At 40.5% G+C, this 23,576-nt stretch overlaps 1 protein-coding gene across 5 annotated transcripts in view; it reads left to right on the top strand.

Annotated features, from left to right (window-relative positions):
* Positions 1 to 8,937: 8,937 nt before the first annotated feature.
* EZH2 (enhancer of zeste 2 polycomb repressive complex 2 subunit) overlaps positions 8,938 to 23,576 on the top strand; it is a 49,832-nt gene continuing 35,193 nt past the window's right edge. For 2 of the 5 annotated variants that reach the window (XM_085051522.1, XM_085051527.1), the window contains exons 1-2: positions 8,939 to 9,080; positions 10,577 to 10,642. In XM_085051522.1, coding sequence (XP_084907648.1) covers positions 10,605 to 10,642 — 38 coding nt within the window. In that variant the 5' untranslated portion in view covers positions 8,939 to 9,080; positions 10,577 to 10,604. Of the gene's footprint in view, positions 9,081 to 10,576; positions 10,643 to 23,576 lie in introns of all 5 variants that reach the window. The other 3 variants (XM_085051524.1, XM_085051523.1, XM_085051526.1) reach the window with 3 other exon arrangements.

Genomic DNA, 23,576 nt, shown 5'->3' on the forward strand with positions numbered 1-23,576 from the left:
ACACAATTTTAAAATTTTTTAAATTTTTTTAAATCTTTTTTTGTCCTTTTGGTTTTTTTTGAGAGAAAAGGCAAGATAGGCAAGTCTTCAGGAAGAAAAAAAAAAGCCATAGGGGGAAAAAACCTCAGAATTTTTAAAAATTCTAGACTATTTCTTTATACACCTGCATCACACCTTTGATTGAATTTTAGCATAGTGTTGACTCCTGTACTCTTAATTTCATGTAGCTATTGAATGAAAAGTGACAACAGAACATAATTTATATATGACATAATAGAACAAGGTTTTGTTCTGCTTCTGTTTGTGCTATTTGAAGGAAGAGGCTTTTAGGGTGCCAAAACTATTGCTAGCCTTGTTAACTACTTTGGAAGCAAAATAGTTGACATAAGGATAGCCAAATCTGTTCTTTTATGAAAGTGTAATAAGACAGAAAATCATTTCATTGTCAGATAATGCTTCAGTTTATATGACACAATTAGATTTGCAGTAAACTACAAACAGATTTGATAATGTCACTTACACCAATAATCCTGGAAGAAGCAATAGTGTAGCATTCAGCTCCCTGATGCCAATGAGCTGGAAGCAATCTGCCAGGGAGCAGCTGATTATCCCATCCAGAGTTACATGTATGAAACTGAAAACAGAGTTTGACAGGCTGTAGTTCATATTTTTTTAATTTGTCTCCTAACAATATCAAAAGTTTAGCTCCAGTCCAGATGCATTAATATTCCAAACACTCAGCTCATTAGTCTAATCAAGGGATGGGAAGACCACACAAATGTATGGATTGTTCAGCAACCCTGACCCCACTCATTCACACACATGTAATAGCCCTGCCATTCACTCATGCATAGAAATGATCACAAAAGCAAACAATGCCGTGCTCACTCATTCACTTAATTAGTTAGTCACTGTTTCACTCACTCGGTTGACTCAGTCCTTCATACTTACAGCCTTAGGATCTTTTCTCACTTTCCCAGTGAGTAATGCCAATTAAAATTCACTTAAGGCCCACATAGATTGAGAAAATCAGAATTACACCCTCAGTCTGACAGATACTAAACTTCATGAAGCAATCCTTCAATGTAACTTGGAGTATTTTAAGATCTTAAGTAGAAATTTAGTGCTGCACAGGACTTGCCTAGCCTTCTCTTTTTCTCCTCTTTCACTCTCTTGCTTTGAAATCAAAAGATGGGTTTCTGCCCTAGGTATTATTTAAGTAAACATTATTGAGAGCAAAATCTGACTTTTTGTATGTAAATTATAGACGTTTCAACACTTACGTGGTTGTCAGCCATCTATCCTTCAAAAAACATTTCCCAGCATCAGTCTTCGCAGACAATCAGTTATTTCGTAATTTTCTTGGCTAGGGTTCAGTTCCCTTAATTTCTCTTAATTGTATGTTTCTTACCCAGCATGAAGGCTTCAGAGAGGAAAGTGATATGTAACATTTTAAAATTGTTAAACCAGTGACCTTTTTCATTCTATAATACAAGCTCGTTACAAATTCAAATTGGTCTTTCTTTCCATTACATATCTGACCAGCATATTCAGCTGACACCTAAAATGTAATGTTGTCTGTCAGTCCCATGAGCAAGACTTGCATTACTGCATGATGGAGTTAAATGTACAGGTTTGTCTGTATTTGTAGACACACATGAATCACTGCAATGGCGATCCTTTTTGTCATAAAGCACAAAAAGTTTATCATCTTCTGATTTTAGAAATAGAATATTTTCCCAGTAACAGATTTCTCAGACCAGCAGCAGAGTGTATTTTTTTTTACCATTTTGATCTTCAGAGATATGTATATAACAAAGAACCGTATATTTGGCAAAAAAATAAGTAGAAATATCTAGAAATTAGTAGAAATCCTTATACCTAGAAAGTAAACTCACTGACACAATATTGCAATAGTGAATGGGTCTGTGTAATCTTTTTCTAAATTTGCATTGATTTGTGAAAGTTTTTATTGAGGGCTACGGCTGGAAAAGGAAAAGCCCAGGGTGCAAATGGGATACATATTTTGTATTTTGTACGACTCCATAAACTTTTGTGAACATCTTACTTTTCTGACTTGCATTAGACAGTTTATTTAATGGGTGGTTGAGTGTCATTATCTTTTTACTTTCACTGTGGTCTTTACCATACATCTTCTTAAACAGACTTTTTGATGATATAACTTACCAGTCCTGGCAAGATTTAAATTTATCAAATCCACTTTAAAACTATAGGTATCCCTAGTCTTCTCCCATAAAGGCAAGAAGACTGGGTATTTTTCATTCAGTCCCATCAAGTCTACGTTGATGAACATTATTTTTATTTTTATGTTTATGAATTTACCAACCTTGAATATGTCGTATCTTATGTATATATACATAACATAATATGCGTTATTTTAAAGCAGGCATGTAGGTTTGACATAACTGCAAATACCTCCTATTATTTTAGATGTAAGGATTAGGTAATTCTAGAACAGAACAGGACAGGACTGTACCTTTACAAAGTAAGAGCTGAAAGGAGGCATGGCATAAATATCAGAGAGAATGGTGAGGGGTAAATGATGCTATAAACAGAGGCACATGCATGGCAAATTCAGACAGAGATGGAAGGGTGGTCACACTTGGAGGTAATCCTTTGGAGGTGAAATGATGAACAGAGTAAAAAGATTTCACAACTGCATTTGCTTTTGCAAACAGTCTGATTTATCACTACATGTATGTTGCACTTTGCTGTCTAAAGAAGTACCTTGTGCAGCCAAACATGAAGATTTAATTCTATTCAGTGAACTCTGTCCATCTGCTAGGGTAATTTAGCTACTGCCACCGAAGAACACTGACACATCAGAAACACAATATTCAAATAGATCTCAGGCTTTTAATCTTGGATTTGGCCTGATAGGAGACCATCATTCATCAACACTCATTGAATACCCACTTGAATGTTTAAATTTGCAGCAAAATTCTCCCCTGTGAGTGGCACACTCAGCAGTATCATACAGCTACATTGCCAAAACCACCTGGAAATGGGGCCATGGCTTTGCAATTTAAGTTCTCAGGCATATGTTTTCACAGCAATTTTGTGATATGATACCATTTAGACCTTTAAATGGTTTGAATGCAGTGAATGCAGGTCAGGTAAGGAATAAAAAGAAAAGGAGCATACAAGCAGAAAAGGATGAGAAAGTATTTTTCTCACACAACTTAAGCAGCTTCTGTGACCACAAAATAATCAGAAGTAGACTCTTCGAGGCGAAACTATACATATTAACTATACATAGTTTTGAAGTCAAGTTTATTTCTAATTGAAGGCAGGGGAAGTCAATTAATCCCTTTCACAGATTGAAATGGATGATCACATGCAATAATCTTCATCTCTACGCGTTAAAGAAAGTTAATGGAAGATCACTTACATTGCTTCAGTTGTTGTAGAAAAACAATGCTGGATCTTTCCTTTCAGCAACATTTCTCCTTAGCCAAAAGGATACTGTTTGATATAATTTAATTTTAATATAATTAATATTTAATTATATTAAATATAATTTAATATAAAGTCATGAGTTAGTTATTTGCATCACTCTTACTCTCACCTTTATTTGTCTTGCATCTCAAATAAAATCTCCTTGAATGCAGTATGACAGAGCTGAGGTGGCCCAGCATATTGAAAACACAGTCAGTACAAAATACATTGCATACCTTTATCATGACACATGAAGCAAATATTCAGTGAAAGGTCAGGTAGCTTTCTGTTTCATGGGGGTTGTGTGTGAGGTGTGTGTGCGTGTGTGCGACTGATGGGTTTGCAGAGCTCGGAACCAGCTGCATGCCTTACCATTCACAGCATCAGACGCAGGCAGCTCATAAATGGCACAGAAATATGTACATTTTCCTGAAACAGCACCGCATCAAACCTTGGCTATGTTTAGTAAGGTACTCATTGTTAAACCTTTTTTTATGCATGCAGTCTATTTAATTGTCATGGTGCTCCAGTGTTAGACAATACGCCCACCCTTGCCACTGAATACGTTTTGCACCTAGACTGAGAACATCTCCTTTGGCTGGGTGAGTTTCCAGGTACTGGCTCTTGTGACAACTGCATCAAGTGAATTGGCAGCCACTCCTTTAGTTGCAGAGCAGGCAAAGAGTCCGCAGCAGGAGTAACTTCTGCTGGCAGGGACCCTCAGAGCACGGTGTGGTGCTTCTTTCGGGGGTACGCCTTTGGCGGGGGGTCTGTGCTGCTGTCCTTTCCAGCCCCCAAGCCCTGTGCCTTCAGGCCATAGCACTCTCCTTTCAAGTGTGAGGGAAGCCAGGAAGGACAGTACAGGACCCTCAAGCACCATTCCTGAGACCTGGTAGGCCTGACAAACACTGTGTATGTGTTACGTCTCGCAGTGACTTGTCCCTTTGTTCTCCTCATTTAGCCTAATGAACACTGTGCTCAAAGTTACATTGGCTGATTTTCTGATTATTAAATGCAATTCTGCAGAGAAGCATATGGCAAATGGAGGGAAAAAGAGGTCAGAAATGGTGTGTGAACCAGTTCATAAGGTTGAATTTCTTTCAGGGAAATTGGTCCTTAAGTACCATTAAGATATTTCTGGAAAAAACGCTTTAAAACATAGCTGATCTCAAAAAGCCTAGTTACAAAACACAGTCATTAATCGCTTGTTAAAAGTTACACAACCCCCCTGCTTTGTTATAACAATGTTACAAGAGATCAAGTCTTTAAAAAGGATACAGTGATGATTTCTGTGTAATCATTGCTGGGCATAGGTTTAATGTTATTACAGATCTACTGAGACTGTAGTTACCTTTCCATGTATGTAAACATTTTGTAAAATCTTATCAAATTCACATGGACCAAAATGCAGAATTTCAGACACACAACAAGCCAGGGTATCAGGAAAAGTACAGATTTGAGTTAGGAAATGAATGATTAATGTACGGAAGACACTTTTCGACTAAATAACATACATTTGTAAAAAACCCAAATAGAAAGAAACAAAGATCATGCTCTTAAACGTTCTGCTGGATGATATATTACTTGCAGTGCTGTCGGCTTTGATTGTACGGGTAGGTGTAACAGGGACAGGGTGTGCATCCTCCTTCCCTGCCCCCTTCCACCGAGCAAGGAGCTCAAGCACAAGCAGCCTGAACCTGTGGAGCCTGTGTGACTAACCGTGGAGTCCACCAGCCCGCGCCACAGAGGAGACGCAGCCCAAAGCTGCACAAAGCTTTGTTGCACTGCCATTCCGGAGCACAAAGGAAAGCGACGCAGCCATCAGCAAGTCACCAGCTTATCTACAAGAATTACAGATGCAGCTACCGGCGTGTCTGCTCCGGGCTGCTGCTGCTGGGGGGTGGCCTTGCTGCGTTTCTCCTGCACGAAACCGGGTGGGCAACGGGAAAACTGGCCAACATCTCTGGTTATTCCAGGCCAAGGTAGTTCCCTGACAGGTCTTGTTTGGTCCCCCCCACCAGATGGAAAAAACACCATATGATTCTGACTATAAGGAAATCTTAGAATAATAGTGCATGAAGAATAACCTATGCTTTGGAAATACCATATGTATTTGAGATGTCAAAAACATGTAAAAGAGACCAGCCAAATGTTAATTTTGCTTTGTAGCAAAATTTTGTTTGTGCCTTTTTCCCCCCGGACTCAAATGCCATTCTTTTAAAGGGTGAAAAGAAGCACAAAAGTGCCCCCCTCCGCCACATGAAAGCAATAATAGTTAGGAGCATCCTGACTATGCTGTCAAATAATTATTTTTATGTCTAATTGATGTTGGTGATCTAGGACCGACAAATCTGTATTCTACTATTTTAGTCATACATACAGTATGAACATAAATGTTACAGTCGTGTTGGGAACATAGAAAAAGCTCTTCTACAGTGTGTTAACTATGAAATAAAGGGCAAAAGCTTTCAACAATTACAGAAGGGTCTAAAACTGATACCTTTTCCTTAAACCTGATTTTATTTCATTGTCATGTAAGACATGGATATTTCTTCAATATTAGACACTTTTCTCAAAAGCACTGCTCCACGCTGCCGCCAGAAATCCCTCCTTTCAGAAGGGCTCCTCAAAATACCAGATTTTGTAATTCTTTCAAAAATTGTTGCTCTATTTTTGCCTAAAGATCCAATCTGAATGTCTCTGCATAACACAGATCCTTGTTCAAATAGTTGCTGTTTAATCACAAAAATACAGCAGGAGCAGAAAACCACTTGGGTGCTTTACGCGGTGAAAACAGAAAGTCTGTGCAGAGCAACATCAAACCCCCTTGTAGAGAATCAAACAGCTGCTAAATTCTCCAGGATGTTTGAGAGAGCCTGAACCACGGATCAGGACATCTGCACCTAATGGAGTTCCTTGACAGGAGTTCATCACTTTACGAGCCTAGAATGGAACCGTGGTGGAGAGGTTGTTTTGCTACAGTGCAAAGGAGAAAGAGTAACTCAATTCAAAACATGTTACGTTTTCTAGTAAGCATCAGTTTCAGGTGTAGCAGATGAATAATCTTCTGTGCAAGGGAGGAAAAGGATGTGATCAGTGCTGAGGTCTAGTTCACAGGTTAGGTTCTACAGTGCAGATTTTTCCACCTTGAGGCTGAGCGTACTTGTTACGTGAAGTCACCTCACACTTATTTAGCAGTCGTTATTTTCTTTGCTGACCAATACCAGATCCCATGAAGCACAACTTGAAGGATCCAAATAAATTACAAAATCTAAGTTGTGAAGGGACTGGGTAGCCATTTTGGTGGTGGCAGCCATCTTGGGGCAGAATAGATTCAAAATAGATTAATTTCCAGAAATGGCTAATATTTTTCAAATGTAGTATTTTTAGGACAATTTTCCCAATTGTCAGCCACTCTGCTAGAATTAGAAGGTTATAGCTATCTACCACACTATGACATGTAACCATAACAGGAAATAATTTTTGCTTCATGTTTTTTGCTCATAACTCAGGAAACCCTGAGATTTAAAAGAAAAATAAAATGAGCTACTATTAGAAGTCCTTTTTCAAGGCCATGAGGTAAATCAAGAACAAGTGTAGGAATGCCCACTCTTGAGATATCACTGCAAGTTTAATACATGATGAAGTCTGAAAATTTAAAGTACTTACACATAGAAAGAGGCTATACAAACACATGAGCACGTCGTCTATAAGTAAAAGAACACCAAGCTTCATTTGACATGTTACCCAGCTGCATTATTTGGGAATGAAGGTGCATTTGTGATTTATTTCCCCTGCCAGAGACTTCTATTGCTCAGGACCTCATTACAGTGGCCATTGCTCATTTTTGGAGCTTTGACCCTGAAGATGCACTATGGTATTCACAAGGAAGAGGGGAGCTGTTATTTGGTGAGGAAGGGTGACGGAAGCAAGTATGCGTCGATTGCTCCAGTGCACATCGGTAGTGACGCTCCATCTGGGATGCATCGGAAAGGGATCTAGTCACAACGGAAGAGTTAAGTACCCATTAGAAAACTTATCTTGGCAATTATATTTTTCCCTGCTGAAGAGGAATAAAGGCTGGAGCGATCAGAGAGCGGGACGACAGCAGAGCAAGTGTGCACGAATCCTCAGGTTTTAAATAAAACCTCGGCAACAAGGTTGATGAGCACGGCTAGCGGATTAGAAACGGGGGAAAACGATGGGAACCTTAGAGGCTGGAGACAGCACGTAGCGAGCAATAGGATCCGAGCCTGATGCGGAGCGAGCCCTCTGCTGCTGCTGCCGCTGCGATTAACGACATCCCCCCACGGCAGGGGAAACCGCGCTGCTTGCGGAGCAGCGAGGGAGAGGAAGCCGCGGGGAGAGGCGCAGTGCACGAAAGTAGGGCTGCTGCCGGCAAAGTTTGGGCAAGCAAAGGTCAAACACGCGGACGCGAGGCAGCAGCGCTGGAAAGTGACTCAGCCAGCCGAGACATCCGCCGGGGAGCGGCGGGGCTGTCCGCGGGCGTGTGCGGGGGTGCGGGCTGTCCCCAGCCTCCTTTCACCTCCTTTCTAATCTGTGAGCCACGCTCGCAGATCTGACACGTAAGCCCACGGCATGATTTGGGAATGAGGGCGCGTTTGTAATTTATTTCCGCCGTGAGATACTTTTAACAGTCAGGACCCATCACAGTGGCCGCTGCTCAATTCTGACCCTGAAGATGCACTGAGGTATCCACAAGGAAGGGGGGAGGTGGTATTTGGTGGATGACGGGACTTGTGGAAGCAAGGATGCGGCGATTGCTCCAGCACATGTCGGAAGTAGCACTCGATGCGGGACGCATCGGAAAGGGATGCGGTCACAAGGGAAGGGCTAAACACCCACTAGGAAAACTTATCTTGGCAATTTTATTTTTCCCTGCTGAAGATGGAGACAGGCTGGAGTGACCTCCAGCGGCTGAGCTCCCGCGCCGGGGGAGCAACAGGCGGAGCGGCGGCAGGGACGGACGGCATTCCCGCCCCCGGGACCGTTACGGCCGTTACGCCTCTCCCGCTCTCGGACCGATTCAAACTCAGCAGCGGCGCCGAGCGGGAGCGGGAGCGCGGCCCCTCCCGGTGCCCGCCAATCCTCTCGCCTGCCTCCCTCCCCTTTCCCCTCCCTCTGCCCCTCTCCACGTGAGGCGGCCGGAGAGTTTCAAGCCTCCCCGGCGCGGCGCAGCCCCGGGCCCAGCCCCGCCGTGAGGCGCGGGGGGAGCGGGCGCGCGGGGGGCGGGGGGCGGCGGCAGCGGGGGGAGCGCGAGCCCCCCGTCCCCCCGCGCGGGCAGCGCGAGAACAAAGAGTTCTCCCCACCCCTCCCTGCCCCCCCCGCACGTGGGGAGCGACGCCACGCCCCGTCCCCGCCCCTCACCGCGCCCGATTGGCTCGGCGGGGCCCCGGCCGCGTCCGTCCGTCCAATGGGGGCGGCGCTCGGCGCTCGCCAATGAGCGCGATGGCGATTGGGCCGGCGCGTTTGGCGCTCGGTCCGGGAGGGTGAATCCGGCAGCCGGAGGCGGAGGGAGGCAGAGCGGGAGCGCCGAGCGGAGCTGGCGGCGGCACCGGCGGGAGCGGCGGCGGCGCGGAGCCGGGGCGGCGGGGGGGCGGGTGAGTGAGCGGGCGAGCGAGCGACACCTCGCGGGCTCGAGGCGGCGCCGGCGCCGGGAGCGGCTATTTATACCCGGGTCCTTTGTCATGGGGGAGGGGAGGAGGGGAGGGGGCGGCAGGGAGGAAGGGAGGGAGGGAGGGAGGGGAGGATGGGGGCGGCGGCGGCTCCAGAGGAGCAGCCGCCCCCAGCGTCCCCTTCCCGCGGGGCGCCGGCGGGGAGACACGCGTGCTCCCGGCCGGTGACAGCTGGAGGGGGGAGACATGGAGTCTGGAGTGCCCTTTGTCTAAGTTGGCTCCGTCCAGCCCGGCCGGCGGCTCCGATCCCCGCCCGGCGGGGCGCAGCCCCGGGCTGGGGGCGAGCTCGCCGCCACTCCTCTGAAGGGCGGGGGGCGAGACGGAGAACGGGGGGAGACCCGGCGATTCCCTTCCCCTCCTCTCCGCTCCAGCCGGCGGCACGCGGCGGCTCCGGCGCGGGCAGAGGGGGGTGTGTGTGATCCCGGCGCACGCCGGGCAGGGGAAATCCATGTGCCCGCCGTGGGCAGCGCGACACCGAGCTCGTCCCTCTCCTCCCGGGAGGCTGGGACAGGTCCGCCCGGGCTCCCGGAAGCCGGGACGAGCCGGGCGGGGAGGCTGAGCGCGCCCCGGGCGGGCCGGCGGGGCTGGGCTGGCTGGGGGCTCCCGGCCTGGCTTTGGGGCGCTCCGGGCTCGGGGAGGGAGCTCCGCAGGGCTAGCGGGGAACTCAGTCTGGCGGCCGCTCCGCCGAACTTCCCAGTCACGAAGGACACCGTGCGATCCCGATCTTCCAGAGCGCCGCAAGAAAGTTCATAAATAGCTGAAAATTCTGGGGTTTCGGGTCTAGTGTCACCAAACACGGCACTATGGAGCGCCGTCGAAAACCAGGGTGCCTGGGGAGGTGCGAAGGAGGGCACTGGGCTGAGCTGTACCCTGAACAACAAATGTCTCTTTGGATAAAGAAATCGGTGTGTTGTGGCATCAGGCACATGTATTTAACATTACCAGATCTTCATGGCGATTCAAAAATTGCTATTCATACACAAAAGAAAAGGAGTGTGTGCGTAGATACGCGGCAGGAACGGGGCAACAAACTTGTACATTACTCAATATACTTATTTCTAACTTACAAGCACCACACTGACTTTATCAGAGCAAGAGAAAAGCGTTTTGGATTTTTTAAGCTGGAAGTTGTGATTCTTGGTCTTCCTGATAAGAAGCATTTAAGAGTTTAGAGAACGTAATTTAACTATAGCAGGCTAAGTTTGTCTTTGCTTAAGTCTAGCAACTGTAGCTTCAGCTATTGTGAGTTTGGTTCTTACTAATATATATTTCAGTGAAGAGTTTTTACCAGCGCATTTAGTGCAATCTTCACTTCTCAGTGGGCATTTTTCTCTTAAATAGGTTAATATTTTTTTAGGGGTTGGCACATTCAGATTCTTTATGCAATTTATAAAAATGTAAAGGTCGTTCTTTGTCCCCAGTGTCTATATCAAATTGAGAGTCCGGGGAATGTTTATTTGTGGTAACAATAAAGCATCTTCAGAAGGGTGAGTATTACTTGTACATAGTGTACTGTAGTTTCACTAGTGATTATTAAAATATGAATATTTGAAACCTACAAAGTCTTTCAGAAAAAATACTTCCAGTATTTTAGGAGATGTGACCCAAAAGTTTTATGTGATGTGTTGAATGGTTTGAAGTGCTAGTACTTAATGAAGTACTGGATAAAAACCATTACATTTCTGGTTCTGGAGTCTCCTTTTCAAGAAAAAAAAAGAAGAAAAAGGAAAAATATTTTTTTCCTTCCTCCATCTCCATGAGAAACGAAAGTTACAGTTAAAGCTAAACAACCTGTGGAGAAATCTGTGATACTATAATGTTCCATGAGATGCCAACTGCTATTTTTGTCTGGAACTTTGAAAGGATTCAAGACTTTAATTTAGGAGAAAAATTGGGAAAAACTTTCGTGTGTTTTCATAGATTTTTTTAAAATATGTAATTTCACCTTGAATAGTGGCAAACACTGGAAATCTGCACCTTCAAAAAGTCTCAGAATGCCTCTGCTCAGTTTAAAATGAGCTAAAGCAGTGGTGTGTAAACTTAGGCCACAGACTTGAAATTCAAGCTTAGCTTTTTTCTCCCCCCTGCTGTGTTTTTTTCCTTTCTTGCTAAAATTGCCAGCAAGCTGAAATATGGTGATTTCTTTGAAGATATGCTTTCAAATTGGTTTTTGTTTGTTCCGTAACATTGCAACCTTCATAGGTGAAATGTAAATATTCCTGCACTACTTCTTACCTGCAAAAAAACTTTGGCTTAGGGAGAAGGGAATTTTTGTAGTGCATTATGGAATGCATGAGCTGTATTAGATATAGAGAGTGTGCAAGCCCCTTTCTGTAAAGCAGCTTATGTCAGAATAAGCTACATCTAGAATCCAGTAACGACCAACAATGTTCCCAGGAAAGTTGGTGCACTCTAAAATTCCTCTTGCAGTTAGTGAAAAGAAGTGTTCTGTCACCATTCACGAGACAATTCAGCTTCCTTAACTGTATAGATCAGGGATATATTTTAATAAGTTCACAGCTGTAATTTAAATTAGAAGAACAATTTAGATGACAGTTCTATATTCATGTGATTGAACAGTGAGAGTTATTTTTAAAAATGGCTGCAATACTGACAGAAGGCACATTTAATGTCTGCTTTGTTGTGTTTGAGCTAAAGTACTGTGGAAAACTTTAGTGTTGGCTGCAGTCTGGAAGTTCTGTAATTCTACAGTTAGTACTTACAGATGCATCTTAGCTGACTTGAGAGAAAGTATCTGTGAAGCTTTAGGGGGAATAACATTTTCCCCAGCAGGGATGCTGAAAATCTCAGGAACTGAATCTGGCCTTTGCTAAGCAAGGAAATTTACTGAATCGAGAAAGTAATTTTGGCAGTGTTACTTATCCAAGCAAAATTCACTTTTCCAGATTTTTTGAAGAGCGGAGGAAATGGGCTGCATGCTGTAAATGCAATTCTTAATGATTTGATGGACGCATTTGCGTAACACTTACATTAACAAACAAGACCACTGTTAACTGAAGCTGTAGGACAGTAACAGGAGGTTTATTTTAATGTTAAAGCTGCTTCCAGCCTTCTGTTCATTCCATCAGTAAGGTCCGTGGAGAGTTGTGTGGGGCTTGTTGAAGTGGTGTCTGATTGAAGACAGCATCTGTAAATGTATCTATCTATAAATGTATCTACACATTTAACACCTAAGTGTATGACTTGTACAACTGTTCTGGAGAGGCTTAGTCAGTCTTTAAATGGATGAGTTACTCCTGAGCTGACCACAGTTTAAGGAATAGTTTTAGTTAAAGCAGCTATGTCTGCAAGAACAGTGAGGAAAGCTAAAATGTATAAAAGGTACCCAAACCAGTAAAATCTTGTGTAAAATATGTGCAGAAGAGAATCTTCTTCTCGGGTGCTTCACGGGGGGGATGATGAAAACACTTGTTACAAATTAGTCAAATGCTCAGGTTTGTTTTTTATGTCTGAGTATATGCCCAAGGGTTTTGTTGAGCTAAAGATTAAAAGGAAAGCAATGTACAGAATTATTAAGCAGGTATCCTATCTGTTCTCACAGAGATCAGTTAAAGACTTTGGGATGATGCTGTGTATGTCTGTGTATTGATAGATTGTAAACTAAAAATGAATTTTTTTGAGGGATGGTTCTATTGAGCTCCAAGCAAGAAACAGGGAAGTTTTCTAAAACATGCTGCTTTCTGTAACTGATAATGGTAGGCAGTTTGATTGTCACAGTCTTTTTCTAGTTGTACACCTTGATTTCTACTGAGGCAGGTCAGACTGGTTGGTTGTGAATTAAGAGGTGAAATAACAGTAGCAAACTTGGGTAGAGGCAACTCTGAAGAAGAAGAGAGAAAACTATAATTTGCAGATAAAATTGACAAATTAAGTTTCTCTTAAAAATACTAAAAAAGGAAGGAATTCTTAAATATATAATGAATTATTTAGCCACAGGTTTGTAAATTTATTGTAATCTAAAAATATTGAAAGAGGATATCAATTAATATTGATATTAATTGATTGTCTCTTCTGTGTCCAGAAAAAAATGTAAACAAACAACGCTCACCCCCAGATTAGTGTGGATCACACTCTTATTTAAAAAACCTTTTGGCTACCTGGCGGAAAACTGGATATAGGATTTTTCATATATTGTGCCTTTGCCCTGTTTGTGAAAACTACTGTTGACTTGGAATGGTTTATAATGCATTCTGTGCTTCCTATCTAGTGGTAAAATCGGTAGTACTCTTAAGGTAAGAAGGCCATTTGGACATTTAGATAGATACTGCGCGTGATCTGAATGCTGTGGATAAAAATAACAGTGTAATGATGTGAGTGGATCAGCACAGTGTTGTCATTTGCTTGAAAATGTGATGTAGCACTTCCAAGGCTTCTAATTGGAATATATATGATTTCATTAGCAAATGAGGTAAAACTGGTGTCTTACTGTGTGCAAATAAAGACTTCCTTGATACACAATTACAGAATACTTTGGAATTTGCTATTAGTTTTCTTTTTTGGTATATACATATGGTGCTGGCTTAAATAACGTTGTATGTGTAATTATGCAAGCAAAATAGTACAAATTGCAGTCCACATCCTAGGCTTTCTAAAATATGAACTGAAAATAAATCTTTACAGGAGAGTATGATTTCTTAATACTTTAAAATTGTTTTTTGATCTAGAACCAGGCCTTTTTCCCTTGTCAGTTTTTTGTTGTATCTGGCTTTTTTCCATTCTTCCTTTTACACGGTTAGTTCAGTTTTTCCTGCCATGCATTCTCTTTTCACAGCCTGCATGTTCGGTTTAAATCCCAAAGCCATCAGATGTAATTTAAAGAAACAAAGTATTTGAAAAAAAGGAAACTCAAACCTTACAACTCATATATAATTACAATTTTTTAATGTGCGCTGGTTTCCTTTCCATGTTGCTTAGCGTGTGTGGATCTGGCAAGCTTTATATTTTTGGTGTGTAGTCTGATTTCGTTTTTACTAATAAGATAAATTCTAGAGCTGGAATTCATTTGCTGCTTCTGTCAGAAGTTGTATGAATGTGTGTTTTAAATACTTGATTTACCCGTGGAACGGTCCCATGCCAAATGGATTAAAGTCGTTATTATCATCTCTTTTTTAATGTTACAGTATATAACCAGGACAGTGTAAATTCTGTCCTTTGTGATAACTTCTTCCTGTTGTATGTCCACTAGTTTGTGCCATGTTTCTAGTGAGTATTTATTGCCAATGTGTTTAGTGCAAAGCTAAATCCAGTAATTATTAGAAGAAGCGATCAACATATGTTGTTTTAGTCTTAAAGTAGTTTAACCATTGCTGGTGTTCAGTACATGGTTGCCTTGAAACTGGGAGACATAAGGTCCCAAGACCTTACTTAGGCTGTGGAGGAGAACTGCAAATACTAAGGGAGACATTTTGTTTTTCACTGGAGGGTGGTGGGGTTTTTTAGGTTGGCATGTTGGTTTGGGCTTTTTTTTTTTCCTGGATTTTTGTTTGTTTTTTTTTTTTTTTTTAAGATAACTTGTTTCTCATTAGTTTTCTGCATTAAGTCAAGCTTCTGGAAAAGTAGTGTCTGTGTTTTTTTTTTCCTTTATAAGCAACATCTAGTATAATGTGCAGGTGAATTAATCCCCATATAGGGATTAATACAGAATAGGCATGCCATACATTAAGCCCAGTTATTTTGTGAAATTTAAAATGAGCATTTTTAAATAACACTTATGGTTACTTTCATCATTTGAAGCTCATTTTGGAGTTATTTAGGCAAATGGCAAACACCAGTTCAGCTTCAAATTTGCCAGGTTGTTCTTCGGTAAATTCTGCATATATGGAAGTGTAATGTCTTTTGAAGTTTAGGCTATTTGCCGATGCAGGGAAAGAGCATGGAATAACTGTTGAACCTGAATTGTGCATCAGGGTTTTTCTGTATGGAGTGTGTGTTGCTTTTGCAAGTATGGATTGAACAGAATAACCTGTGACCATTTTAATTTTTAGAGTATAAAAGGTGTGTCCACAAAACAAGTTCAGGTGGAATAATCTCTGCTCTTCAAATTCACATCATACATTATTTTGCCTGTGGAGACATGTCGTAAGTGTTCCCAGTAGCAGATTTATCCAGGATTTATTCTCAGATTTATCCAGGATATCAAAAAAAGATAAATTTTTAAGAGATGGAGGTGTTAGGCAACAGAGGTTAATTGGAATGTGCGTGGGAGTCATCTAACTGCTTTGGGTGTCTGTGAATGAGTGTGAAGAGAGAAATTCCGAAGGTATGCATTTGAGCAACTCAAAGGTGAAGCTCCAGTTTTATGCACAGAACTTTGCTTTCTCCTGACAAATAGCCAGGCTTGGTTTGCTGTGAGGAACGTGGGATGGTTTTAATTGTGACTTGTAAAAAAAGTATGATCAAATTTGGGCTTGAAACTTCTTGTTGCTGTGGTGCTGGTTCGAGTTTTAAAATGTTTTATTTGTTTTTTGAGCCAAATAGTCTTACTCATGCATGCAAATGTTTGAAGTATTTATAGATGCAGATATCCAAGTGAAAAGCAAATCGTTGCATTACCTGCTGCATGGTGTTCAGCTCATGTTGCTCAAAGTGAAGTGAGAAGTCAGTTTTAGTTACTGCCAATTTGGTTTAGTCTTTAATATAAAATACTTGGTTATGATCCCCCTGTTCTCTCTTCCTCCTCTCCCCACCGAGGTGGACGAGTACTTGAACTTCTTATTTTTATTTCCAAACCAGTATTTTTCTAAAAGTATCAAATGTTGAAATGTGCTGGAAGAAAGTGGTAATGTAGGGAATTTAGAATTTTTTTTCTTTGAAATGGGTTACTCTTACTCCTTAAGTGGTATTCAGTAATGATTTCATGTCTGTTTTTGTTTCTCTAAATCCTGAAGTAGAGATCACAGATTTTTTTGAAGGGAAGAATAGCTTTGAAAGTTGCAGACTTTCTTATACAGATAGAACACTCCAGTATGGGTATATCTTTTTTCTTTTAAAGACTGCCTGAAAATAAATTATGCTGTGTTACCTTTTGTATTCTATTGTTGTATTTGTTTGAAGAAATTTACTGAAATCTTGTTTTCTTATAAACAGACATAACATTTTTATTTTTCTCTACTGAGAAGAATGAAACTGAGAAGCATCCATACCACTGTTTCTTGATGAGTAAATGTTCTAAATGAAGAGCTCCTACAAAATGAGATAATGTCAAAATAAATCCAAAGGCAGTATGCTATTAGGAAAAAAGAAGTAATCAAACTGATGCCCTCCTTCTTTGTCTTATAGAATATCTGAAATAAGCTTGATTTCCAAAACAGTTCTGGGATTTTGCTGAGGTACATAATGTTTAATCAACCTATAATTAGTTCCAAAAACTTTTAAAATGATTGGGAGGTTTTGTCATGACCCGGTGAGTTCTTGTGGGTTTAAAAAATTATTATTTAAATTTCTGAAGCAGATTGATTAAAATTATTTTAGATGCTAAGGCACACAAATTTGACTGTATTTTCTGAAATACTTCTGGAAGATCAAGAGTTACTTGTAAAATCCGAGCTGCAAAGTTTTTAACATGCTGGCAGATAGAGTAAGGGATGTTGAATACTGGCAGTTGCTTTGCTTTGTTAGTTTCTAATGCAAATAAAATAGAAGATTCACATTTACAAAGAGCAAGAAGATAAATTAAGATTTCTCATGTTTTTTCAGGAAGCAAAATGGAGTGAAGCACCGTTTCTTTCTATTGAATATCCAAGAGCTGCTTGACTCCTCATTCTTTCGTTTCTTTCTTCCTTGTCCTTGGAAGTTTCTAATATCTGCCTGGTCAGTATATACTAATAACAATAGAAACTCCTGAAAAGGATTTTAATGCAACATAGGGTTAAACTATGTATGTGAATGGACTGTTAGGGGAGAAAGCAAGAAATAAAATGCCATAGGAGGCAAACTAATTCTTCTATTTGAAAAAAAAAATCATCAGATGGGAAGCATGATTGAAAAAAAAGTAAGTCCTGTGAGCTCTCGAGCTGACAGGTTTCCCTCCTGTCTTGTGTGTCAGTAAACTGAACTGCTGACTTACTAAGTGAGGAGAGCATTTAAAAAAAAAAGTGGTATGAACTGGGAACATCCAGAAACTGATCTGCAGATGTAGGCATTTAGTACGGTCACAAGGAGCTGAAAATTGAATGCCTAAGGCCACGGGTCAGTGTCTTTAGGTGGGGCCAGAGTGGCTGGATGCTCATTTTCTTCAGTCAGAAGCAGCAAGTTATTTTCAGCCAGAGAACTTCCTTGCTTCTGTCAATGGCTGCAAAAATGCTCCTGCTGTCAAGAGGGAAATGATAGCACAGGTGCAAGTAAAAGTGCTCCTTTTTGTAGCAATGCCAGCATGAAGTAGGGGTGATGCTTGAAAAGCAAAGCTGGCTGGTCCTCCATGCAGTTTTCATCTGGTATGTTTGGGCAGTGATGAGGAACTGTGTTCGAAGAGATTAATTTAACTGTTAAAAACAGACTGGAAACAGTAATTGAAGAAGGAAAGTATGTGTTGTGATGAAGGCAAGCCAAAGCCAGGAGTTAAGTGTGCGGAGGGGAAACAGGTGCTCCTACCAAATCTGGACTGAAGGTTAGAATTCCCAATACCTAAGATAGGAGCATTCCCTAGCAACATCTAGGTGTACAATGCAGGACTGTAGCTGCTGTAAAATACTACATGTAATTATGTTACATATTGGAGCAGAGAGCAATGAGAGTGAATCTTTGGAATGGTGGTTGGCTGCAAGGGCATTGCTTGGGTAGGGGCTGCTCTCTGTTGGCACAGCAGTGTCTGCAGCCCTAAGTGGTGTTTTTCCCTAGTTGTTTTCTATTTAATGACTTCCCCAGTCTTTAAGTTTGTTATGTTTTACAAAGTATATGTTCATACTGAAGCTTTTTATAATACCACAGCACTTGTAGTCCTTCATGAAACTGTAGCAGAACATATATGTAACTCTGTGAGCTGTAAGCTGTGTCACATTTGGTTTATGTTTGCCATTTGCATCAGAAGTTCCTGCAGATGTTGTGTGCAGAAGGGTGCGTCAGCCTTGTCACAGCAAAACTAAAAATCAGCCATTTAGAGGAAATTCTGACACATTGCTTAGCTCAGATTCAAGGTATTGCCTATATTATAATAATTTAATAACCCCTCTAGTGGTAACTAGTTTTAGTTTGGGGAATAATACTGCAAATAAAAATATAGTCATTACAGTTAATAAGTTAGTTTCATCATAGTAGTACTACTACAAATAAGTAGATTTAAGTATGCCATGAAACTGTACCCTTAGTTAGAGTGGCTAGAGATAGCCACTCATACACAGCTGTAAGAGAAAAGGCTGTGCATAGTCATTTTGTATGTGATAGGTCAAGGTAGCACAGCGTGACCAGGTGTGAATTTGCCACAAAATGGGGATTTTTTTTTTTTTCTTTAAGCCTGTTTTGAAATAAGTTGAAATTCTTACTCAAAAGATAAAGAAAACTCCTCATTAGTCTTGAATATATTGAAGTATGAATTGGGAGCTATTAAGTTAAAGAGCTGCTGGGGTAGTAACAAGGCCCAAAAAAACATTGTGTCTGGGAAGAAATAATTGAGGGTGCACATTTTCAAGTTTTGTGGAAGCAAATCATAGACTAGTTGCTTAGTGTGAACATGTGTACCACTTGCTTAGTGATTTCTTCTAGAATATGTTTAAGTTTAGAAATGGGAAAAAAAAAGATGGAAAAAACCCCAAACAAACCAAAAGACAACCAACCATTTCATGCTCCAAGGTAGAGATCAGGCTTCTGATCTTAAGTATGCCAAGTGCAAGCTGAGGCTGTAGTCTCTTAAATGGCAGAAAGTAAAAGGTCTGAAAAGAGTGACACTTCAAAGGCACAAAGGTTGGGGTAAAAGAGAAGCAGAACCCCATTAGGATAAGAAGGCAACTAATTTGACAAAAAGAGCCCTTATATGTGATCTTTTATTTATTTTAAACATAATGTTACATTTAAGCCCGTTAGTTAGACTACTTTCTTAATTAGCAAAGAGCTTTCCAATCTGTCTTTTTTAATTACAGTTTCTAAGAGATAGAGCTGAAAGTTCCAACTGTACTGTTAACCAGACAAGGCATCTTTCAAATGAACCAACACATGGAATAGTAATGGGAAGGAGTGTGTGAACTAGCTAGTTGATGGAGTTGTTACAGGAGACTAATATTTCTACTGATTGTAACAATCTGTGATTGCACACCAAACTGAAAAGTTTAGTCTGATTAAGCTCTTAAGCATTTTAATTCACAAATTGTTGTTACTTTAATAGTAGTGTTTTTTCATTGTGTCTGTAGCAGATTGAAATATTAAGAGTGTTAGGATGCAGCACTGATTGTTTTTATCTTATGAATATTACCTGAAGTTTAAAAGGCAAACAAACTCCATAAGCATAAGCTTTAAAAATAGTGTGGTCCTTGGCTATGAGATGGTGGGCCTGGCTGAGAGATGCATTGACTTCTAGAATAGTTTTAGATCTAGAAGTCATCTGATCCAGTCTCCCACTTGGGCTAGGCCCACACTGAAATTGTGTTTTCTGGACCACCTTTAAAATATTTTCAAGAATGGAGATTCTAACACCTTGCTTAATATATTCCTATACTGAACTCTGCTTAATATATTCCTATACTGGACCACTCTCACTGGCAAGCATTTTCTTCCTATATTGAACTGGAATCCCTTTCTGAGTCTTGTCTGCTGCCTCTTGTATTTTCCTTCTAGAATAGATTAGCATATCTCAGTAAAAGAGCTAGAACAGTGCTCAGATTCTGTGATTGTCTGGGTTTAGCTCTGATTTTTGTAGGGAAGCAGGCTATTCAGGGAATTAATTACATTGTGCAGTGGTTGAAATTCTTGGAGTGACTCGTCCAATTTTGATAAAGCCCAGAAACAGACAAAAGTATGACATGGTCTTGAGAGTGTGTTCAGGAGCTTGGGGAGCTTACATGTGGTATTCTAAAAGAATATTTTAAGAATAAATAAAACACACCTTGAAGCCTTAGACTTGTGCTAATACTTGCTGAGTGGCTGTAGCTGGATGTGGAATGTGTGAGGCAGAACAGAATTGAAGGAACCTACACTAGCTTTTCATTTGTCTTGCACTGGCTATTAATGTAGACAAGTTTGCTGTAATTGTTTGCTACTGACTACATCTTTTCAGAACAATCTTTAGCTGATTGAGAGATAGCAGGAAACAGCTTCTTGAAAGCTACACCAGCAGAAGTAGTTAACACATTAACTGCATTGATTGTGCGAAGTGTGCTGGAAAGAACAAAAAAACTGCATAGCATGAATAATATGTTTTACATGGTGTGGAAGATGAGTGTTCTAGTCTAAGGCAAGTGGATGATATGTTGTAATGGTTTGCTAGCATTGAAGTGGAGAGGTTTTTCTGCTTTCCTTTTACTCTGGTTTCATGGTTCCTCTTCTTCTTGCCAGTTTGGATATTTATGATGCCAGCATGAACAGCTTTGGTCCAGTTAGAAAACTCTGCTTGAGTGCAGAGAAGGTATGATTTGAAGTAACTCATCAACACAATCAAATTTACCCTATTTTTGCTATGGAAACTCTGAGATGCTAAAGTAGTGTAGACAGACAATGAGGAGAGGAAATGAATGCCATTTTAAGATCCCACTTCCTTTCCCTGTTCTAGCTGAGAAATACACCAGGATGTATTTGTCATCAGCTTCCAAAAGCAAACACGTAAGTCAATGTGCTGTTTAGTTTTGGTCGAAATGTTGTTCTTCAAAGTGAAATTCTGTTAGGTAACTGCTGCTATGCTAGTAACCATTGATTACATCAGGGAGGAGAAAATACACTGGCGTTGGATTTAACAGCAGTTCCAATGGAGGCAGAATCTTCAGGTTGTTGGTACATAAACACCCCCAAAAAATTGTCGTGACAGGGTATTTTAAAAGGGATTCTGCTGATTGAAATGTATTTTAGTATTGCAAATAGTAATTGCAGATAAATAGCTGTCACAATAGTCAGAGCTTGCTTGTTATGAGACTGCTCATAATAAAGGCATGCCTATTTATAGCAGCAGACCTTCTGCTTTGGGAGCTGCTGTATTACCTGGGAAGCCTATAGCCCTCATCAGTCTGTGTTGGTGTTAGGGCCGATGCTAAAATGTCTTGGATGTGGTTGTTACCCACGCTGCAGAACAGGCTTTTAATTCTACTTGTAAGCCAGGGATTTTCTGCTGACTTGAGGAGGAAAAATAGGAAATATTCTGAGTTTTCTTGCACACTCATTGCTCCTCAGTTTGGGGTTGGCATTGGTACTCTGAGGCTGGTGATAGTTCTCCTCCTTACATCAAATTAGATAAAGTTAATAGTTTTTTCTTTGATAATAGCTTATGTAAATTTCCATCTCTTCAGTGATCAAGAACACTCTTGCAGAACATATAATCTTGTCAGAGTTGATCATGAATGTTTTGTTAACCTGCATCTGTCCACAACCACTGATGCCTGTCAGAGTGAGGAAGGACGGAATTGTTTGGGGTTACCTGCTTAGATCAGTTAATGAACTGATCTTCTAGATACTACCAAAGAGAACCCAGTATTGGTTAAGCCTTTGCAGGCAAATACAAGCTGCTGGCTTTTATCTGCTCAGAGAGTGGCACAGCTGGCATGGATGGCTTAGTAAATATTTCTTGTTTCTGGTTTTTAAGAATGATTATCTGTACCAGTAAAACTGAGTGTCAGAGGGATGGGTTTGACAAACACTTGTGTTGAAACCTGAGCTGTTGTCCTCTCCAGTTTTAGTTCTTTGCCTTGTGTTTCTGACCCAATGTTGCCCCTCTGTCCCTTGTGTGGATTCAGGAATTCATGGCTTGAACAAACTTGAACAAATCCGTGGCTGCTGAAGAAACTGGCGTGTGGAACTGATTTTGTTGAAAAAAAATGTATTTAAAAACCAAGTATGTTCATTTTCTGGTCTGTTCAGACAGATTTTTTTTTCCTCCTGACCTAGTTTGATTACAGAATCATAAGCACTTAAACAGTCACGGTAGAGAAGGCTGTGTAGAAGTGGAAATGAGTGACCACTGATACAGTGGACAGATGATATCATTTCCAGGTCAAACTGACAACAAATATCATTTGGGGAAGGCAGTTGAACTGATGGTAGCATTTGATGTAAATTCTTTCTCGAAATCTAGACTGCCTTTAAGGATACAGTACTTCAGCATATGGAATAACAACATCATGCAAATTTTAAAGTATATGTTAGTATTTTTAGGTATTTCTTGTTTAAAAATAGGTTGAACACTACTACAAACTTAACACATTTCTGTGATATAAAATAGTAAAAACACACTACAGTTTACTCCCATCTATTTCGCTGATTATGTCTGTAAAAGATTAAATGTTCTGTAGTGTTTCTGTAGTGAAATATTATTAATAAACTATATTAATATATTCTGTGCTGTATTTCAGAGATAGAGATTTTTGTTAGTTAGTCTAGTTTGGTGTTTCAGAGTACCCAAGCTGACAGTGGCCTTGGGAATATTTTTCTTCCCATGGAAATGAGAATGTGGTATTCTACATAGATAAGTTTGAAGGAAAACCATGTTTTGTTTTGCTTTAGAAAATCCAGAAAGCAGAGCGGCAAGTATAAAACTTCTAGTCATATCTTTTTGTGGTTTGCTGTAATAGCCCAGGTAAAAAGCCCTTTGAGGTTCTGTGTCAGTTCCCCCCCCCCCAAACTACAGATTGCATAACTTAATGTGGAAGGACTTAGCAGCTCTGAAATCACAGCAGTGAACACCTTTTCTTACTTAATCCAAAAAAAGAATATTGGTTTTTGATCAGTTTTTTTATTTTTTCCTATGACTCTCTCTGTGCTGTTAACAAAAGTTTGGTATAAATGTAGAAGACAGATCTGGTAGATTAGAGTATTAAATTATAATTAATTTTCAAGTTAGTTTTTTTTAAGTTTGGCAATATATATGTGTTTTATTGTTTTCTTGAGGTTTTTTTTCAGGTGCTTGATAAGTGTAGTAAGAGTCTGCTGGAAATTGCTTACTCTGGAAAGGTTTAGGATAAGTTCATAGACAGTATTATCTTGTTTTGCATTTAGGGTGCATGAAGTAGAATACTAAAAGGAAATTTCTAAGTTTCTAAGCAGTGAAGTTTAGTTAAACATATCTGAAAAATAGTTAGCTGCAGTTGAACAATCATTCTGTTGTATTGTGCTGTGTAAAATTCTGTAACAAAAAGATTATATGAATTCTTTATGAGGTAGTTTGGTAAAGTTAACAACTTTACATCTGAGCTTAATGCATTGGGTTTTGATACTTGAAACGCCTTCTTTTTGGGGGTGTTTGGTTTTTTTTCTGTTTTCTAGCAAGTATTGAAA

This window comes from Lichenostomus cassidix, chromosome 2 (genome assembly GCF_008360975.1).
Source record: "Lichenostomus cassidix isolate B80296 chromosome 2, HeHo_3.0, whole genome shotgun sequence".
In the NCBI taxonomy this organism is placed as follows: domain Eukaryota; kingdom Metazoa; phylum Chordata; class Aves; order Passeriformes; family Meliphagidae; genus Lichenostomus; species Lichenostomus cassidix.